Consider the following 15,376-nt stretch of genomic DNA (forward strand, 5'->3'; position numbering starts at 1 on the left):
AATTAAGGCATTACAAACTGTTTTAGCAGTTTAAAGCATAAAATAAACCTTTAAAAAGATAACGAATTTATATCTCTCAATTCATCATACTACACCTTATCCATGTGCATCGGGTTTCAGTCATCGCCTTTAATAAATCATCATCATTGTTATGATCATGCTTTTCCTACTCGGCATCAGTCTCCATTTCCTCAATCTAAGATCATAGTACAAACAAGCGTATAAAAGAAGAAGGACTAAAGATACCATACAGGTACAATTTCAGACACAATCATTTCCTTATTTCTCCATAAACAATTCAACATTTTTTGTCCACGCAAATAAAGGATGGTATAAAAATGAAAATCACAGAAGACTGTATCGAAGTAAAAACGTGTGAATTGAACAAAAGATAACGTGATGTTTAAAAAGAAGAAACAGGTCTTCTGTATGTGCCTTCTGTGAGAGGCAATATTACACATACCTTGTTTTAAATCTTTAGCAATATGTTACATAAGATTACATATTACAACTAATAAATAGAGACATGTGTAGAATTTAGTCAAGGAAATGTAAAATATGTTACGTTGACGGAAGATATCAAATGCAGTAAAAAGATAATGTATACGACTCTAGAATATTATTGCTTTTTTAAATAATCTGCATTACAGGGTTTTCTTTTCAAGCGGATTGTGCCAAGCGGTTCCGTCTTCTGCGGATATGCACAGGTGGAGATCTAGTTAAGCCAGGGAATTCAGACCCCAGAGGACATGGGTTGTTCGCTAATAAGATCGAAAGGAACAAATTAATGTGAATCGGAGTTGAACGATATGCATAAAATATCACTTGTGTCATGATACCTGAACAAGGCCCCAAATTGCACGCCTTGACATCATAATTTTGCCCAGCACAGTCAAGGGTCACTCCAGTATTACAAGCTCTTCCTCTTGCTTGGATTCCTTCTCGGCAACTGCTAGAGCACACAGACCATGGAGACCAAAGATTCCAACCTAGAAAATAAAAGTCAAAATAATTCATCGATGAGAACTGTAACATGTACCAAGAGTGTATCTAGTATCAATTTGTATAAAATTGATAATTCAAAAAGTACTGTTTTAATTTGTCTCGCGAAATCACTTTTAATTTAGACAAATTTGTTCTCCCTAAAAACCTAAAACATATTTTGAGTCACTTAAGGACAAATATCAAACCCCGCTTACTACGGGCAATATCCTTTCAAATAGTTGTGTTTGGAAATGTAGACGACTTTAACTTAGACACTACTATAATTTTAAGAATTTATTTTCATCGGTGAGTTTGTTTGTTTTGGCATTCTTATGTGTCATATTCCTTACTACGTTAGCCTAAGAAACAGTTGTTTCTACTCTTGAGTAAACTCCCTTATAATTCACTAAATGCCAACATCCTTTCGTATTTAAAGGTACATCGAGCTCAAAACAAAAAAATAAAGCTGCGGCGGATGAGTAAGGTATTACACATGTAAGGAAATGAATTTGTGACATACCAGCAATTGTGCTTGTTACCAAAAATCGTTTCTTTTTAAATTCGTCTTGCTTCTGCAGAATCCCATAGCTTCCTGAAATAAGCATTAAATGAAAAATGGATAAGAAATTCGAATAGGCAATTATAGTCTTTCTCCAGTCATCGTTGTTTCGGGAGAGAAATGCAACTGGATCACTAATAGATTTGGATGCCTCGATATTTTGATAAATTGCTCAAAACGCTGTTGTAAACGATAGAAATCAAAACATAGATTGCGAAATAATATCCATCAACACGGGACTAAGCTTAGTGTGCATACTATTCTGCAAGAAAGCAATGGTTCATGATCTCCAAAGATTGCAGTTTTATTGGAAAGACTGTTTCATTATCTTCTACCTGGTTTGGTTATCAGGGTTTTATTCCAAATATACAAGTTGTAGTTGTAAATGCTTCAGTTTGTAATGTTAACCTTAGTTCCTTATGGGATCAAATCATCTAAGACATACAAATTTTATAATGATTATTATCCGGCAGGAGTCATTATACATATATCAATGTCGAAAGAATATTTAGGTATCGCAATTTTGTCCTGATATGGAACTTGTGTTGAATCGATTTTAATTACAAACCTAAGACCTCTCCAACAACATTTTAACGCCAGTTTTCATATTTGCAAATTGACCATAAATGCAACAACTACAGCGACATCAACAACAAAAGCACAAAGTATATTAATGATAAAGATTATTCAAGATGGCTACCGCTTACCTCTTGTGATGGCTCATCTTAATATAAATGTATATAGTACATATAAATTAGAAATAAGTTAATAAGCAATACCCAATACGTTATATATATATATATATATATATATATATATATATATATATATATATATATATATATATATATATATATATATGATTTAATTTTGACAGATCTCACTTTCACACATTCCGATATGTTGATCCGACAGTGTCATTTATATATTATTGTGGATCACACATGGATCTGATTTCAATTTTACTACCTTTGTTTTCAGGAGAAAAATCCGTTTCAATCTGCGAAACATATATATTTAGCAATAGTAATGATATAGACATTACACACAGCGAAACGAGTCTCCATTTGCAATACAAATGGAATAGCCATTACACTAATTGAAATGAGTCTCCATTTTTAATAGTAATGATAAAGCTATTATACTACTGAAAATGAATGTCTATTTTGTGATGGTACTTACATTTCTATTACAAGAAGCAAAATTGAATCCGCAATATGAAAAAGCAATCCTATAATTAATTTCAGAATAAATATTATTCATGTTTAAAAAGGTTTGCAAAGTCTCTAATATTTTTCAAATACATGATTTAGTTTTTAGAAATCAGAAGCGAATGGAACACAGCACGGAATATTCAAGTACGTAACTCCTCGACATAAGTTCTTTTTCCTAGGTCAATATTCTCGCGTGCAACCTCAGTGTTTTAGTCATTGTTTAGGTATACATTATTTTATAAAGGTTTATCGGCATATAATTATCAAACTTGGCTTAGCTATTATTTTGCTGTAAAAATTGTAGATCGCATGTCTTGCGCATTAAATGAGCGCATGCTATAGACAGAACGGAGGCTAGTACCATAAGGGGTTTCGATGATTAAAAGTATTTTGGAGGGCACAAGTTCTTCCTCTTGTAGCCAAAGAAATGCAATGTCAGATAATACATTTTTCACTTTCTTACTTTAAATGATCGTGACGAAATTTAAAAATCCTGAGTTCCAATTTCTTTAAGTTAGATTTGATCAGGTTCACTAAACCCAAACAAAAGCAATTGAAGAAAGAAATGCATCCCGTTTTGACACTAAAAAACGATACAAAGATCATGCACATTTTCTTATATGAAAACGTCCACCACAATACAGGAAATGTCTAAGGCCAAGATTTGAAAAGTATATCTGAGTTCATTGAAAACATTTGAACTACCAAATAACACTGAACGCAACATGTTATATTACAGGAGTTTCTAAACTTGCTGACATTAAATTAACTGTCTGCCTAATTGTGATTGGCATCATTAATGTATGAAGATACTTACCAAGATCTTCATTGTTAGATCCTTCTCTCAGAGCTACACACAAAGGAAAAAGAGCGGCAGCTGCAAACAAATTTAAATAAAATATTTAGTCAAGCTACAGAATGCAACCTTTCATAGGCAATCAATAAAAGATATACGGATGATTGCTAGGGAGCTCGTGGCTTATGAGTCAAATGAGTAGAAATATACTTACAACCAACGATGCTAGAATGCCATTTATGACATAGTTTCCCTAAAGTTAAAATTGATTTGTTACTAAAAAAAAAGAAAAAAACCTAAACAAACCAGCACTATTTATTTTCTCATTGATGCTACTTCAGAACTTGGCTATCTCACCAGAATGAATATGTTTATAGCACATATGCTGTTCTAAAATTAATGATGTAGTGGTTATTTTTTAAAAGCAGAATTATAGTGGGTACAATATTTTAAATATCTCTTTAAAATGCGTATTTAATCTCAAAATTGAAAGTTTTTTATCAGGGAATTCACTTTGTATTCTAACGATCGGTGAAAATAGTTTTGTTTGTCATCAGTAAAACTCAGATTAAATTCTAACAAAATGAAACAGTCAAACAACAGTCCTCGTTCTTGTATTCCTTGGCACTTTAGACCAGACCTCTAGTGAAAAAAGATAAATAGTCTAATAGGTGCATGAGTGTATTTTTCATAAAAGGATTTATCGGATGCTTTTATAGCAAGTTCTTTTATACATTTTGCATCTAGTACATATGTCTTATAGCAACCTTGATTTATCTCCCCTATTTGCACACCACACTCAAAGTGCAAGCTATTTATAAATATTCTGATATATTATCATCCTCGGTATCCGCCACTAGCTTTAATTATATGTCGCATATGATGCGGAAGTTGAATCATCTTACAATGTCATGAAAGAATTCAGTTATAAAATCAGAAATGTAGTGGGCGCACTATCATAATAAATATGGGAGAAATTACCGTATGTTGAGATAAAAAACGAAAACGACGGTAAAGACAAAAAAAGAACATTTGCAAGGTGAAAGAACATATTGGCACAAATTAATAGTACATTATTTGGAAAAACATAAACTGGGAATGTAGTAGAAATTTTGTATAGTAGATAAAATATTCGATAAAGGAATATAGTCAGCTCAAATAACAGCAATGAATTTATGTATTAAACACAATGCATCCGCATGGAATAGCACAATATACATGTATGAAACTGGCTAATTATACTGCAACTACGTATTACCATGATGTCACTATAATGGCGTTGCTACAAAATTACGTCATGGCATGATAACAATACATCCAAAAGGAAATGCAATGAAATACACGATACCAATTAAGAGGAGAATATGACAACTTTGATAAAAATTGTACCGAAAAGAGTGTGGTGTTGTACTTAAGAAGAAACTTATTCCAGAACATTGTAAAAACGACAGAGCTGTTGAAAATGTACATAGTAATTGATATAATTTAAACTTTACAAGGCATACTTACTAGCTACACAAACTAAATTGATGAAGTCCATTTTTCGATCTTTGGTCATATCTTGGATACGTTTTGACAAATGGGTCAGCAGTATTGACTTATAGATATCTAGAACTCTTATCAGAATTCGTGTTGGTTAGAGCTATACATAAATTTAAAAGCGGATAATCTTGTATGATGACCTATTTTGTAAACGAAGTACAATGTAAATGTGATCAGTTTGTTTACACGATGCTATTCTAAAACTAAATCTGGTTTTCAAAATAAATTGGATGAAGATCGAAACAAAAAGAATAGTAAAGAATTAATATTTGATTCTTCATTTAATTTTTTCATGATTGGCAAGTGATTAATTGCCCATTTCAATGAAAGTTACCGGCGATAGACCAATGTATATTTTGTCTTCCAATAATAGTTCATTAGACAACATAGATCAGACATAGACTGTAATGTTTATCATTTCAAATGTGTGAGTTGCTGTTCAACATTTTAATTATTATTTTGAAGTAACATTCCGTTGATGAATGTGCTAAAGGTAATGTGTTGTTTTTCTTTTGTAAATTATCGAGTATTTTCATTCACAATTTCATACGCTGAATATAAGCTGAAGAAAGTGAGATTAAAACTGTGGCGAAAGGAAAAATAAGTGTTATGAAATAATCATTCGTTATTTTGCACAAAAATGATTTCCGAACTATGGGAAATAACGTATAGGTGACCAGCGATATTAAGTTCATTGTTATGCTACTTAGTTATCGTAGTGTTACTATGTACTGGGGTAATCCACATGACCCCGGTTCAGTGAAATATCACTCTGTATCTTTATTACGTGGAGATTTGGAACATCTTAATTAATGCTTTATAGTAAGAATGAATTTTAGCACCTATTTTAGCACCTATCTCAATAAGCATAAGAGATTAAACTATAGTTATACAATCTAGTTTTATCTCCATCAGGCGGCTCACCATTTTTTAGGACATGTTCAGGAATCGTCAGCTCTCCTTTCAAGAATACAAGAGCTTTAGGTGTTAAATTTTAAAACAATGATTTGCATAACTTCAACTATCTCTGTAACTCATATGCAAATTAATGAAAAATCATCTCAGTTTGAAAAATATTTTTGTGACATGACTGCCCGCTTTTAGTATGTCTTAGCAATGATAAGAACTGTGCTATTTTATCAATAAAAACTTGAACTTTTATGATGAAAACAGCAGCGTATTTATTTCTATAAAGGATACATATTTGTTTTCATTACATTTGATCGTACCCGATTTTCAAATTTCTATGACCGTGTAGAATGATAATTAAAAAGGCGATTATATCATATTTTCTTTGATCACAATATATTTTGCTTTTGTGTGTGGGGAAGATATGAATAATATATATATATATATATATATATATATATATATATATATATATATATATATATATATATATATACAGCGAGGATGCGTTGCTTAATGTATATTTACTCCTTTTCCGCCTCTTTCTTTGCAAGTAATACGTATAAGCAAATTATATCTTCTTACGACAAGAACAATGATGCTGGAAAAAATGTCAATCGACGCTAGAGGGAGCCTACAGCATTATGCTGGCTAAAAGTAACAACAGCTTACGATACAAAATGAAACTTAAACGCAGAGAGTTCAAACCCCGTCGTTGTCAGTTTTGGCCCCGAGTGGCCGACTTATCACATGAGCTCGTTTTCAAAGATCACTCTCACATCTCATCTCAGTCCACGTGAGTTCAGATCTGAGCTAGACAAATGTGAGTATGTACGAAAGCTTGCCACTAGCTTCCCGTGGGTCGGTAGTTCTTTTTGGGTCTTCCGAGTTCTTCGTCTAGCAAATATAGTGGCCGCTATGTTCGGAAGAATTCCGTTAAATCCCACAAAACAAATTAACACAGTGTTACACATCATTAACTTCAGGCTGTATGTCTAAAGAAAGCATTTTTGCAACAGTACGATTTTCTCAATAAAGTAAGGCTAGGTACTTTCTAAGAGTTGGTTTGACCTTGGTAACACAGCATGACATAATAGGATGGACGACTCATTTAGGAACTCCCTGCCATCACCACAAAATAAAGGGTTATCGAACCAAACTCGCACTAGAATATTTCGTTATTTCTTCTATAAATACCGTACTAAACACGAAGGAATCTCTCACCTTTCGCACAATAATGGGAACATATATCATATAGAAAGGATAGTACTTGTAAATTTCCTTGCCTGAGTGTTTTCTCTGTGTTAGGTGTTCATGCAAATGCGACATTTGTATGTATGATATTGTATAATATTTCTAGTGTTCAGAACATTGTGTGTAGTGTCTTCTCGGTTTTGCATTAAACAGTGATGCAGCATTTAGCATTGAGACGGATTGTTTTATCTCCTAATATTCAACATGCTTTTACTGACAAAAACAACAATTAAGTTATTTCATCGCTTTAGTCGTTGTCGACCTCAACATCATCAAATCCGTCTCACACATTAAATTTTTATGGATTAGACTGTCAAATTCCAACTTTCTCTCTCTCTCTCTCTCTCTCTCTCTCTCTCTCTCTTTACGTTTTGATAGACAAATCTGAGTTGCTGTGAGATATTCAGAATCTTCGAATGTTCTAAAATATCCGCATTGTATTGAATGCTTGAGCTGTTGTATTGTACGAAAGCTGGTTTACGACATTACCTTTGTTACGTCAGCAATTTTAGTGTATTACATCATTACACCAGTTACAAATTTTAAGAATGGGACAGCAGCAGCATCAAACAACAAAAGATAATAAAATATCACAGCAAAGCAACAGCAACGCTCTGGAACTAGTATTCATTTAAATTTTGAAATCCAGAAATAAAGAGATAAATTTCTAAATTAATGTATGCAAACAACATATTTAATTTAACCTTCAAAATTAGTAATCCATTCATACCAAAATAACGTCAACAATCATAAACAAATGAATAGCAATACTGTACTGCTATGCTAGTAGTGAATGGGAATACATTAGTGTCTTTAATGTTAAAAGTGGGTGTTTGTACTATAGGGTCTATGGGAATTTAACATAGGTAATGGACAGCGATAATGGATTGGGACTGACTAGGGTCAAAAGGAATTGGAGAGGGGTGACCTTACGGTACTGGACAATGGCAACAATGTTTAAAGTGGCTGACTTCAATTTGGCGGAACAATGTGGCAAAGGCTGACCTGAATACGCGTTACTCTAGGGACAAATAGAGACAAAGATACAGAGACGTGGTTAGATACAGGGTTAGAGACACGGTGAGAGACATAGACATACATAGATGTATGGACATAAACCTATTCAGCAAACAACTTTCTGTCTTGTCTTAGTCTTTGCCACCAGTACCTTACCTTCTCCATTACATTCTTCTTCTTCTCTTTCTCCTCATCCTTTTGATCCTCCTCTTCTTCCTTCACTTCTATTTCGTCTTTTTTTTCTCTTTTCATTGTCTTCTTCTTTTTCAAGCTCTGATTTGCTCTGTTTCCTCTAGATCCTCTTTTTCTTCGTTTTCCTTTTTGAGCAGTGTTTTTGGTCTTCCATTGGCGCGTATTACATTATCGATTTCCATCTTTACACGATTAGGGTTATTACACCCATACTCAATTCTCACAAACATTTCTGCACCATTCCCAAATCATCTAAGACTTCCTGCAACTTGTTGAGTTTCTAAAATATATTGCTGGACATCTTTATTATTCCCACTTGAATGTCGCGAATGATGAGGATGATGATTCTATAAGCGTCGCTTGTGCATGCGCGAAGATTTACATTCCGCAAAAGCAGCCTAATTACTTGTACGAGGGGGACGGAGGAAGAACCTCATCACCCAACGCTTTAATGCACACAGAGTGTGCTACTTAATTGTGTCAGATTTCGGGACATTGAAATCCCACGGAACGGGATTAGAAGAACCCATGCTCATGGTTAGAAAGAATGTATCCACTGCTTCGCTTATTGGGCGATTATACCCGACATATAGCGCCATCCCGGTACCGTGATGACACGCTCATCGGTGTAGTACGTTTAATGCGTGCATAGCACAGAATGATTGAATGTTCAGACGAGGGTCGGATGGTAGGGATATAGTTAGGAAAGGAGCCGTTTGTAACATCCATAGCTAATTTAGATCCCAGTTTCCCAAATAAATAGCGTCTTGCAGAATTTTGAAAGAGTGTATCTGTGCTGTTGAATGTATGGAAAAAAGAGAGATGAAAATCTATTCTGTGAAGAGGGTATTAATTTCTAGTTAATTTGCTAGGGGTTTTATTTATAACGGTTAATAGTTTGGGGTTCTATATAATTATATGAAGTTATTTTCCACCTTGTGCGGGGGTGGAGTGGGCTTGTTGACTTGAGTGTTAGTCACCTGATATATTTAATTTGGGGCTTTAATCTCTATGAATAATTTGGGTTCCGCATTCTGATGCAGAGCCTGGTGGCCATTGGATTTTCAACCACCTTATGATTCTAATTTTAGGGTTCTTACATAAATTATTTGGACTTTTTATTTCTCAATCATTGCCACTTTGTTCGGCTGGCCTGATGGCTGGGATATAGCCACCTAATAATTTCTAATATTATGGACCAAGTTAATATAATGAACATATATTATATCTTTACTCCACTTCACTTAGTGCTTAAAGATGGGATAGATGACAGACGACAGAAGATAGAAGTTGTAAGTAATGAATAGTATCGAATCTCAATGATAATGGCAAATTAGCGCAAATTACGTATCAATCAATTACATTATTGTTTATATTTTGTTATATAGTTTGTTTATATTGTTTATTACTAATATTTAGTACTTTGAACATGTCACTACTGTCAATGCTAAGTCGAGCATTTGCAACCACAGGATGGAGCGGGGGGAGGCAGGTTTGTCTCAGTCTGTATGGGGTCCGCCGTATGCGCACTGGCATAACACCAATCTTCGATGCGACTGGTCTCCAGATTTTCCCATACTTTTTATTCCATTTGTCCTGCCGCCACATTAATTCGATTTTCCACTTATTATTTTCAATTTGTCTCAGTAAGATGTTGGTCTCGTTTATGAAATTATCACTGAAGATATAGCTGCCAGATTTCAGTGATTTTAAGAGACTAGTGAATCACTGATAATTAGTACTTTTTTGCGGATGTTTGTGGATTTCACCCATTTAATGACTTCATTATGGCCCAGAATTTTGGACTTTGTTCCTGGAAATCAGAATTGCAGCATTCTGCGTCAATTCTCATTTTACATTCTTCCCTTAGAATTTGCTAACTAAATACGCCGACCCATTTTAGTATAGATGATAAACTGAGATGCTTTTACATGAAATTAGTACGACACAGTCAGTCTAGGGTAAAACAATCAGAAAACATCATTGTATTGAAAATCCAAGAAATATAATTTTTGTCCATATTTCTTGAATTTGCTGATCAAATCCAAGAGAACGCTATCAGGGACAGTTTATTCAGGATGACCAATGCCAACCATTCCAGATAGTCCTTTTTTGTTACGACATAGGTATAGCATCGCAAGACAGATAAATAAAGTCAACCATTTGATATTTCTGTAGTCATCTTTACCTGCATACGGCAAACACGATCAGTTTCAATACATCATTGCCAAGGGTATGAAAAGAAATATTCATTAAGAATACAGACTAAAACTTCAACCAATTGAATTTGTTATTAACATATCTCGATTAGGATTGTATAATAAACAAATAAATACTTGTTAATGTGTGTGTACATAGAAAGTTGGATGAGAACATTACCCCATTGGGTACTGATTTTATAGTGGTCATTAAGAAATAATTAATAATCTATTGTTACATTTTAGGCTCTTTAAAAGAGTAACAAGTAAAGATTGAAGACAACAAGCATTGTACAATTTAACAAATAATTTATTTCCTTAGAAAAACAAGGTAAAAATGAGGAAAAGAACTTAACGCTTTTAAGAATCAAATCCAATAATAATCCCAGAATTAAAAATTTAGAAGTCCTGGTAGTAACATTTTCAAATGAATGGGAGTCTGAGTCCCGACGAAAATCAAAAATGGAAAGCAATGACGTATGCTGTAGCCAGTATAGATATGATGAGTCAACAGTTCCTTGTTGAACCACAGAAACAAATATTCCAATTTTGAATTCAAAATAAAATTTAAATAAATGTCTTTGTCCAAGAAGTTTGTATGAGCAATTAAATATTCAAAGGGAAAAGAATTAATAATTCGATGAAATAGAATTTCAACTCAAACTAGTCACAAAAGAAAAAGCACCAAGACGTCTAAGTGTTTAAAAAGCCCAACTGAAATATTTTCTCAAAATATCACTATTAAATTTAGCTACTGCGAAATTCTGGTAGAAGCAGCATTTCGAAATAACAACGTAAAGGCTTTTTACATGTTTAAAGTCACGTTCTACAAGTACAACCTCGATTTCACTCTATAAATCCCACACTAAGATTGAATAAAACAAAATTTAAAAGGTTGTTTACATCTAATCATGAAATAAAGTCAAGATTTAAATCAGCTTTTAGATACAAAGATCTAATATTAAGTTTTCGAAAAACTGAACTAAATTCCTGGAAAATATCACACCCAGTAAATAAAATACCATTACAGTAGCATGTAATTATATATAAAAAATCTAAAACTAACAAACAAACGAATAAATCAAATCAAATATAAATTAAATCAAATTTGCATAATACTTCCCCCATAAAGAAAAAGAAAGATTTGTAGATTAATTATACATGAGGTTAAAAAGCATAAGAACCATTCCGAATTGTACACAGTGAACATGAAATAATACCTTTCTATACATTGAAAATGCATATGCTATTAAATTATCTGGGACAGGTACTACTAATTTAAATGCATGTTTAACCTGGCTATCTCTTTCAACATATCCCTTTAACATGCTTATGTGGCAAAGCTGTTTTTGTTTCGCCTCGCAGGAGTATTTATGATGCATTTTAAATCATTTACTTTCCTGTCAACTCTGTATGGACCATAATACTTGCCCTAAAGACGATTTTATGATGTGGGCAAGAGAGCCAGAACTCTATCATCAGTCTGAAAACTACTTTCCTTTGCGATTTTATCACATCTTAATTTCATTTTTGCCTGAGTAGAGCGCAGATTCGCTCTTACAACCTCACAAGCCTTTGACAACTTATACTTAAAATTGGAAACAAAATCGAGAATATTAATTTTAGTATCTTCATTTGAAAGAAGGATCTCTTTCAATAACTTCAATGGTCCATGCACAGTAGGTCCAAATACCAGTTCAAAGGGACTGAAGCTTAAACATTCTTGAATTGATTCCCTGACAGCAAACAATAGTAAATGAATGCCTTCATCCCAATCTTTACCCGTAATAAAAAAAAATATAATCGAATCGTATTTTTAAATTCTGCTGAAATCTTTATAATGCCACTTGGCTCTCAGGGTGATAAGCAGAAGATTTGAATTCTTGTATGCCTAATTCATACATAACCTGCTGAAAAATTCCGGATATGAAATTTAAGCCTTGATCAGATTGGACAGACCTTGTTGACGAACACATTATGGTCAAAACGTATCGGTTACCTGACTTAGTCTTAGGTAAGGGATCAAAACAATCTACAATAATTCTACTAAATGGTCAGTCAAATAATGCAGGAATAGGTTGAACATTAGCCTTAAGTATCTTCTGATTGGGGTTTCCTACCATTTGACAAGTATGACAAGATCTACAGTATTTATCAACATCACTTTTGATTTTTGGACAATAGAAGTCAGTCAAGATCTTGTCATAAGTCTTATTAATCCCTAACCTACCAGCTAAATGAGTTTCATTTGTCAGGCAAAGTATTTAATGTCTGTACGATTTCTGAACTACAATTTGATAGTTCACTGACCACTCGTCACCAGCAGGTACCTCTTGGGGTCTCCATTTTTTCATAAGAATTCCATTTTTAATGAACTATAAGACAGGAACTTCAGTCGTTTCAGTTTCGCTTAAGACCCTTTGAAACAAACAGAATATCTCAGGATTGTTTTCCTGTTCGACGACAAGTGATTGTCGTTTATCACCCTGATTAGAATAAAGAGAACGAGTCGTTAAATACCTTCTGATTGATCTAAACTAGGAGTGAAAGTGCCCTCATCAAAAGCCTGACCAATACATGTGTCAGATAAATGAATAATTTTCTGATCAACATCATTCTCAAGAGCTTTCTTTGCCATTTCTCTGGTAACTGCACAAGCTTGGTATAAATCAGGGAATTCTTTTTCAATTAGATCGCCTTTGTGATCCAAACATGGCCTGTCAATTACAAGTGAATTAACCACAACCTTGTCTCCAGCTAATTCGTTCGCTAGTAATAAATGAATCCCCTCAACGGGTAAAACAACACAGTTCCGACTGTCACGAATCCTGAGACTACATCTGATAACAAATTTACACAATGGTGAGGAATATTAACAAAGCCTCACTCTACTCCCTGAATAGGAACATTCTCATTAGAAGAAGACTTCTCAGAAAAAGGCAAAGTACCCGACAATACAAGACTCTGAGAAGCTCCTGTGTCCCTTAAACCTTTAATAGGAAAGTGATTTGGCCGAATCACCCAAGAGTGATACAGAACCCTTCGATATGAATGCTTCATTACTCTCTATAATTAAATCAGTCTGGGGTTTATCAGACCCACCAAATGTAAAGCTTTCAATACACGACCGTGACCTTAACCTCTTAGAAATACGATCATTTGGATCAGGTTTGCCTTGATTCCAATGCCTATTTGTCAATTTGTACAATCAGGAATAACATATCCTTTGTTCTTGCAATAGGTACACGTAGGAAGAGACAATGATCAAACTTATATGAAGTCTGATTTTTAAAAGATGTGCCAGACTGAGATTTAGAACAGCTTGCATTAGGCTGAAATACTTTTCTGCCAGACGACTGCTGAGTGGATGTCTTATTTACAAAAGAAAATATATGAGCTAAAGAATACTCGTCAGCTGCACGAGCAACGTTTTCCAACGTATTGCTCTGTTACTCATAAAGATAAATGTTAATGTAAGTATGGATGCAGTTCTTAAAATCTTCAAGTAATACAAGTTGTTTGAGACTTTCATAATCTTGAACAACTTTCTTGGCTAAGCAGCATCTATCAAATAGCTACTATTTTTCTCTTGCAAATTGGTTTGTCAACATCTTTTTGTAGTTTCTTAATTTCTGCCGTTAAACTTCAGGCACTAAGTCATAACCCCTAAAGATGCATTCCTTCACTAAATCATATACAGCATTCTGCTGTACTGACAGGGATACATAGATATATTGGGCTTTGTCAAAAAGTGTACACTGTAATAATTGAGTCCAATGCTCCTTTGGCCATTTCAAATTTACAGCAATTTTGTTTCAAAATAAGGAAACTATTTGTCTGCATCTTTTTCTCTGAAAGGGTACACTAACCAAATATTTTTAACACCGAAATTCGAATTTTTATCTAAAGTAGGAGCGTGCTTTTCAGTTGCCAGCTCCATTTCTTTCATTCTACATTGATATTCCCTCTCTTCCTTCTCTTTCTCCAATTGTAAATGCATCTGACCTTTCTCTTTCTACAATTGCATTTGTTCTTTTTCTTTCTCCAATTGCAGACACATTTGCACTTTCTGTAACTGTACTTGTTCTTTTTTAACTTTGTAAAGATTGTAAATGTACACTGTTGATATATTTAATCCAAATGTTTCCTTCTCTTTCTCATCTATAGTATATATTTTCTCTTAACGGAAACTCAATTTTCCATTTATAACTTTTACTCGGTTAGTTTTGATGGATACAAGTTGTAATAAATTGAAATTTTAGAGGAAGAAACTGAACGGTCAAAATCCTTTAGGATGTAACATGGTCTTATCACGACTTCCTTTTATGTCGCTGATACAGTTTCGGTTGCGACTGCCACTGACCGTAATTTGTAATAAGATTAATACATGAAGTGTTTCTGCAAGTGGACAGGTACTGCAATCACAGTCCTACTCAAGATGCGTGAAAATAAAATACAAAAGCAAATATTACCCTGAAATTATGTGGCGACCATTTTGGCGTAATACACAAGCCTTGATATTGTGCGTTCTGCGTTCCTTCAAGACAGTCTGGACCTAATTTTTTTAACCGTGATCCGCATACAGATAGTCATGAATATTCATATTCCTGTTAAACAATCAGATATATTCGCCACATCAGGTTATATACACAAAACATAGCTGTAGATAAAGGTCAGACAAACTTATGTCTATCTGTTTGCAACCACAAAA

General features: G+C 33.8%; 1 protein-coding gene across 1 annotated transcript in view; it reads right to left on the reverse strand.

Moving 5' to 3' along the window:
* The window catches only part of LOC149799668 (properdin-like), a 63,314-nt gene that overhangs the window by 42,740 nt on the left and 5,198 nt on the right, over positions 1–15,376 (reverse strand). The window contains exons 2-4 of the mRNA XM_089958250.1: positions 3,575–3,634; positions 1,505–1,576; positions 840–989 (exon numbers count right to left, since the gene is read on the reverse strand). Of these exons, the coding sequence (XP_089814376.1) occupies positions 840–989; positions 1,505–1,576; positions 3,575–3,634 (282 nt within the window). The remainder of the gene's footprint in view (positions 1–839; positions 990–1,504; positions 1,577–3,574; positions 3,635–15,376) is intronic.

Source organism: Sinohyriopsis cumingii, chromosome 5 (assembly GCF_028554795.1).
Source record: "Sinohyriopsis cumingii isolate HCF-2022 chromosome 5, ASM2855479v2, whole genome shotgun sequence".
NCBI lineage: Eukaryota > Metazoa > Mollusca > Bivalvia > Unionida > Unionidae > Sinohyriopsis > Sinohyriopsis cumingii.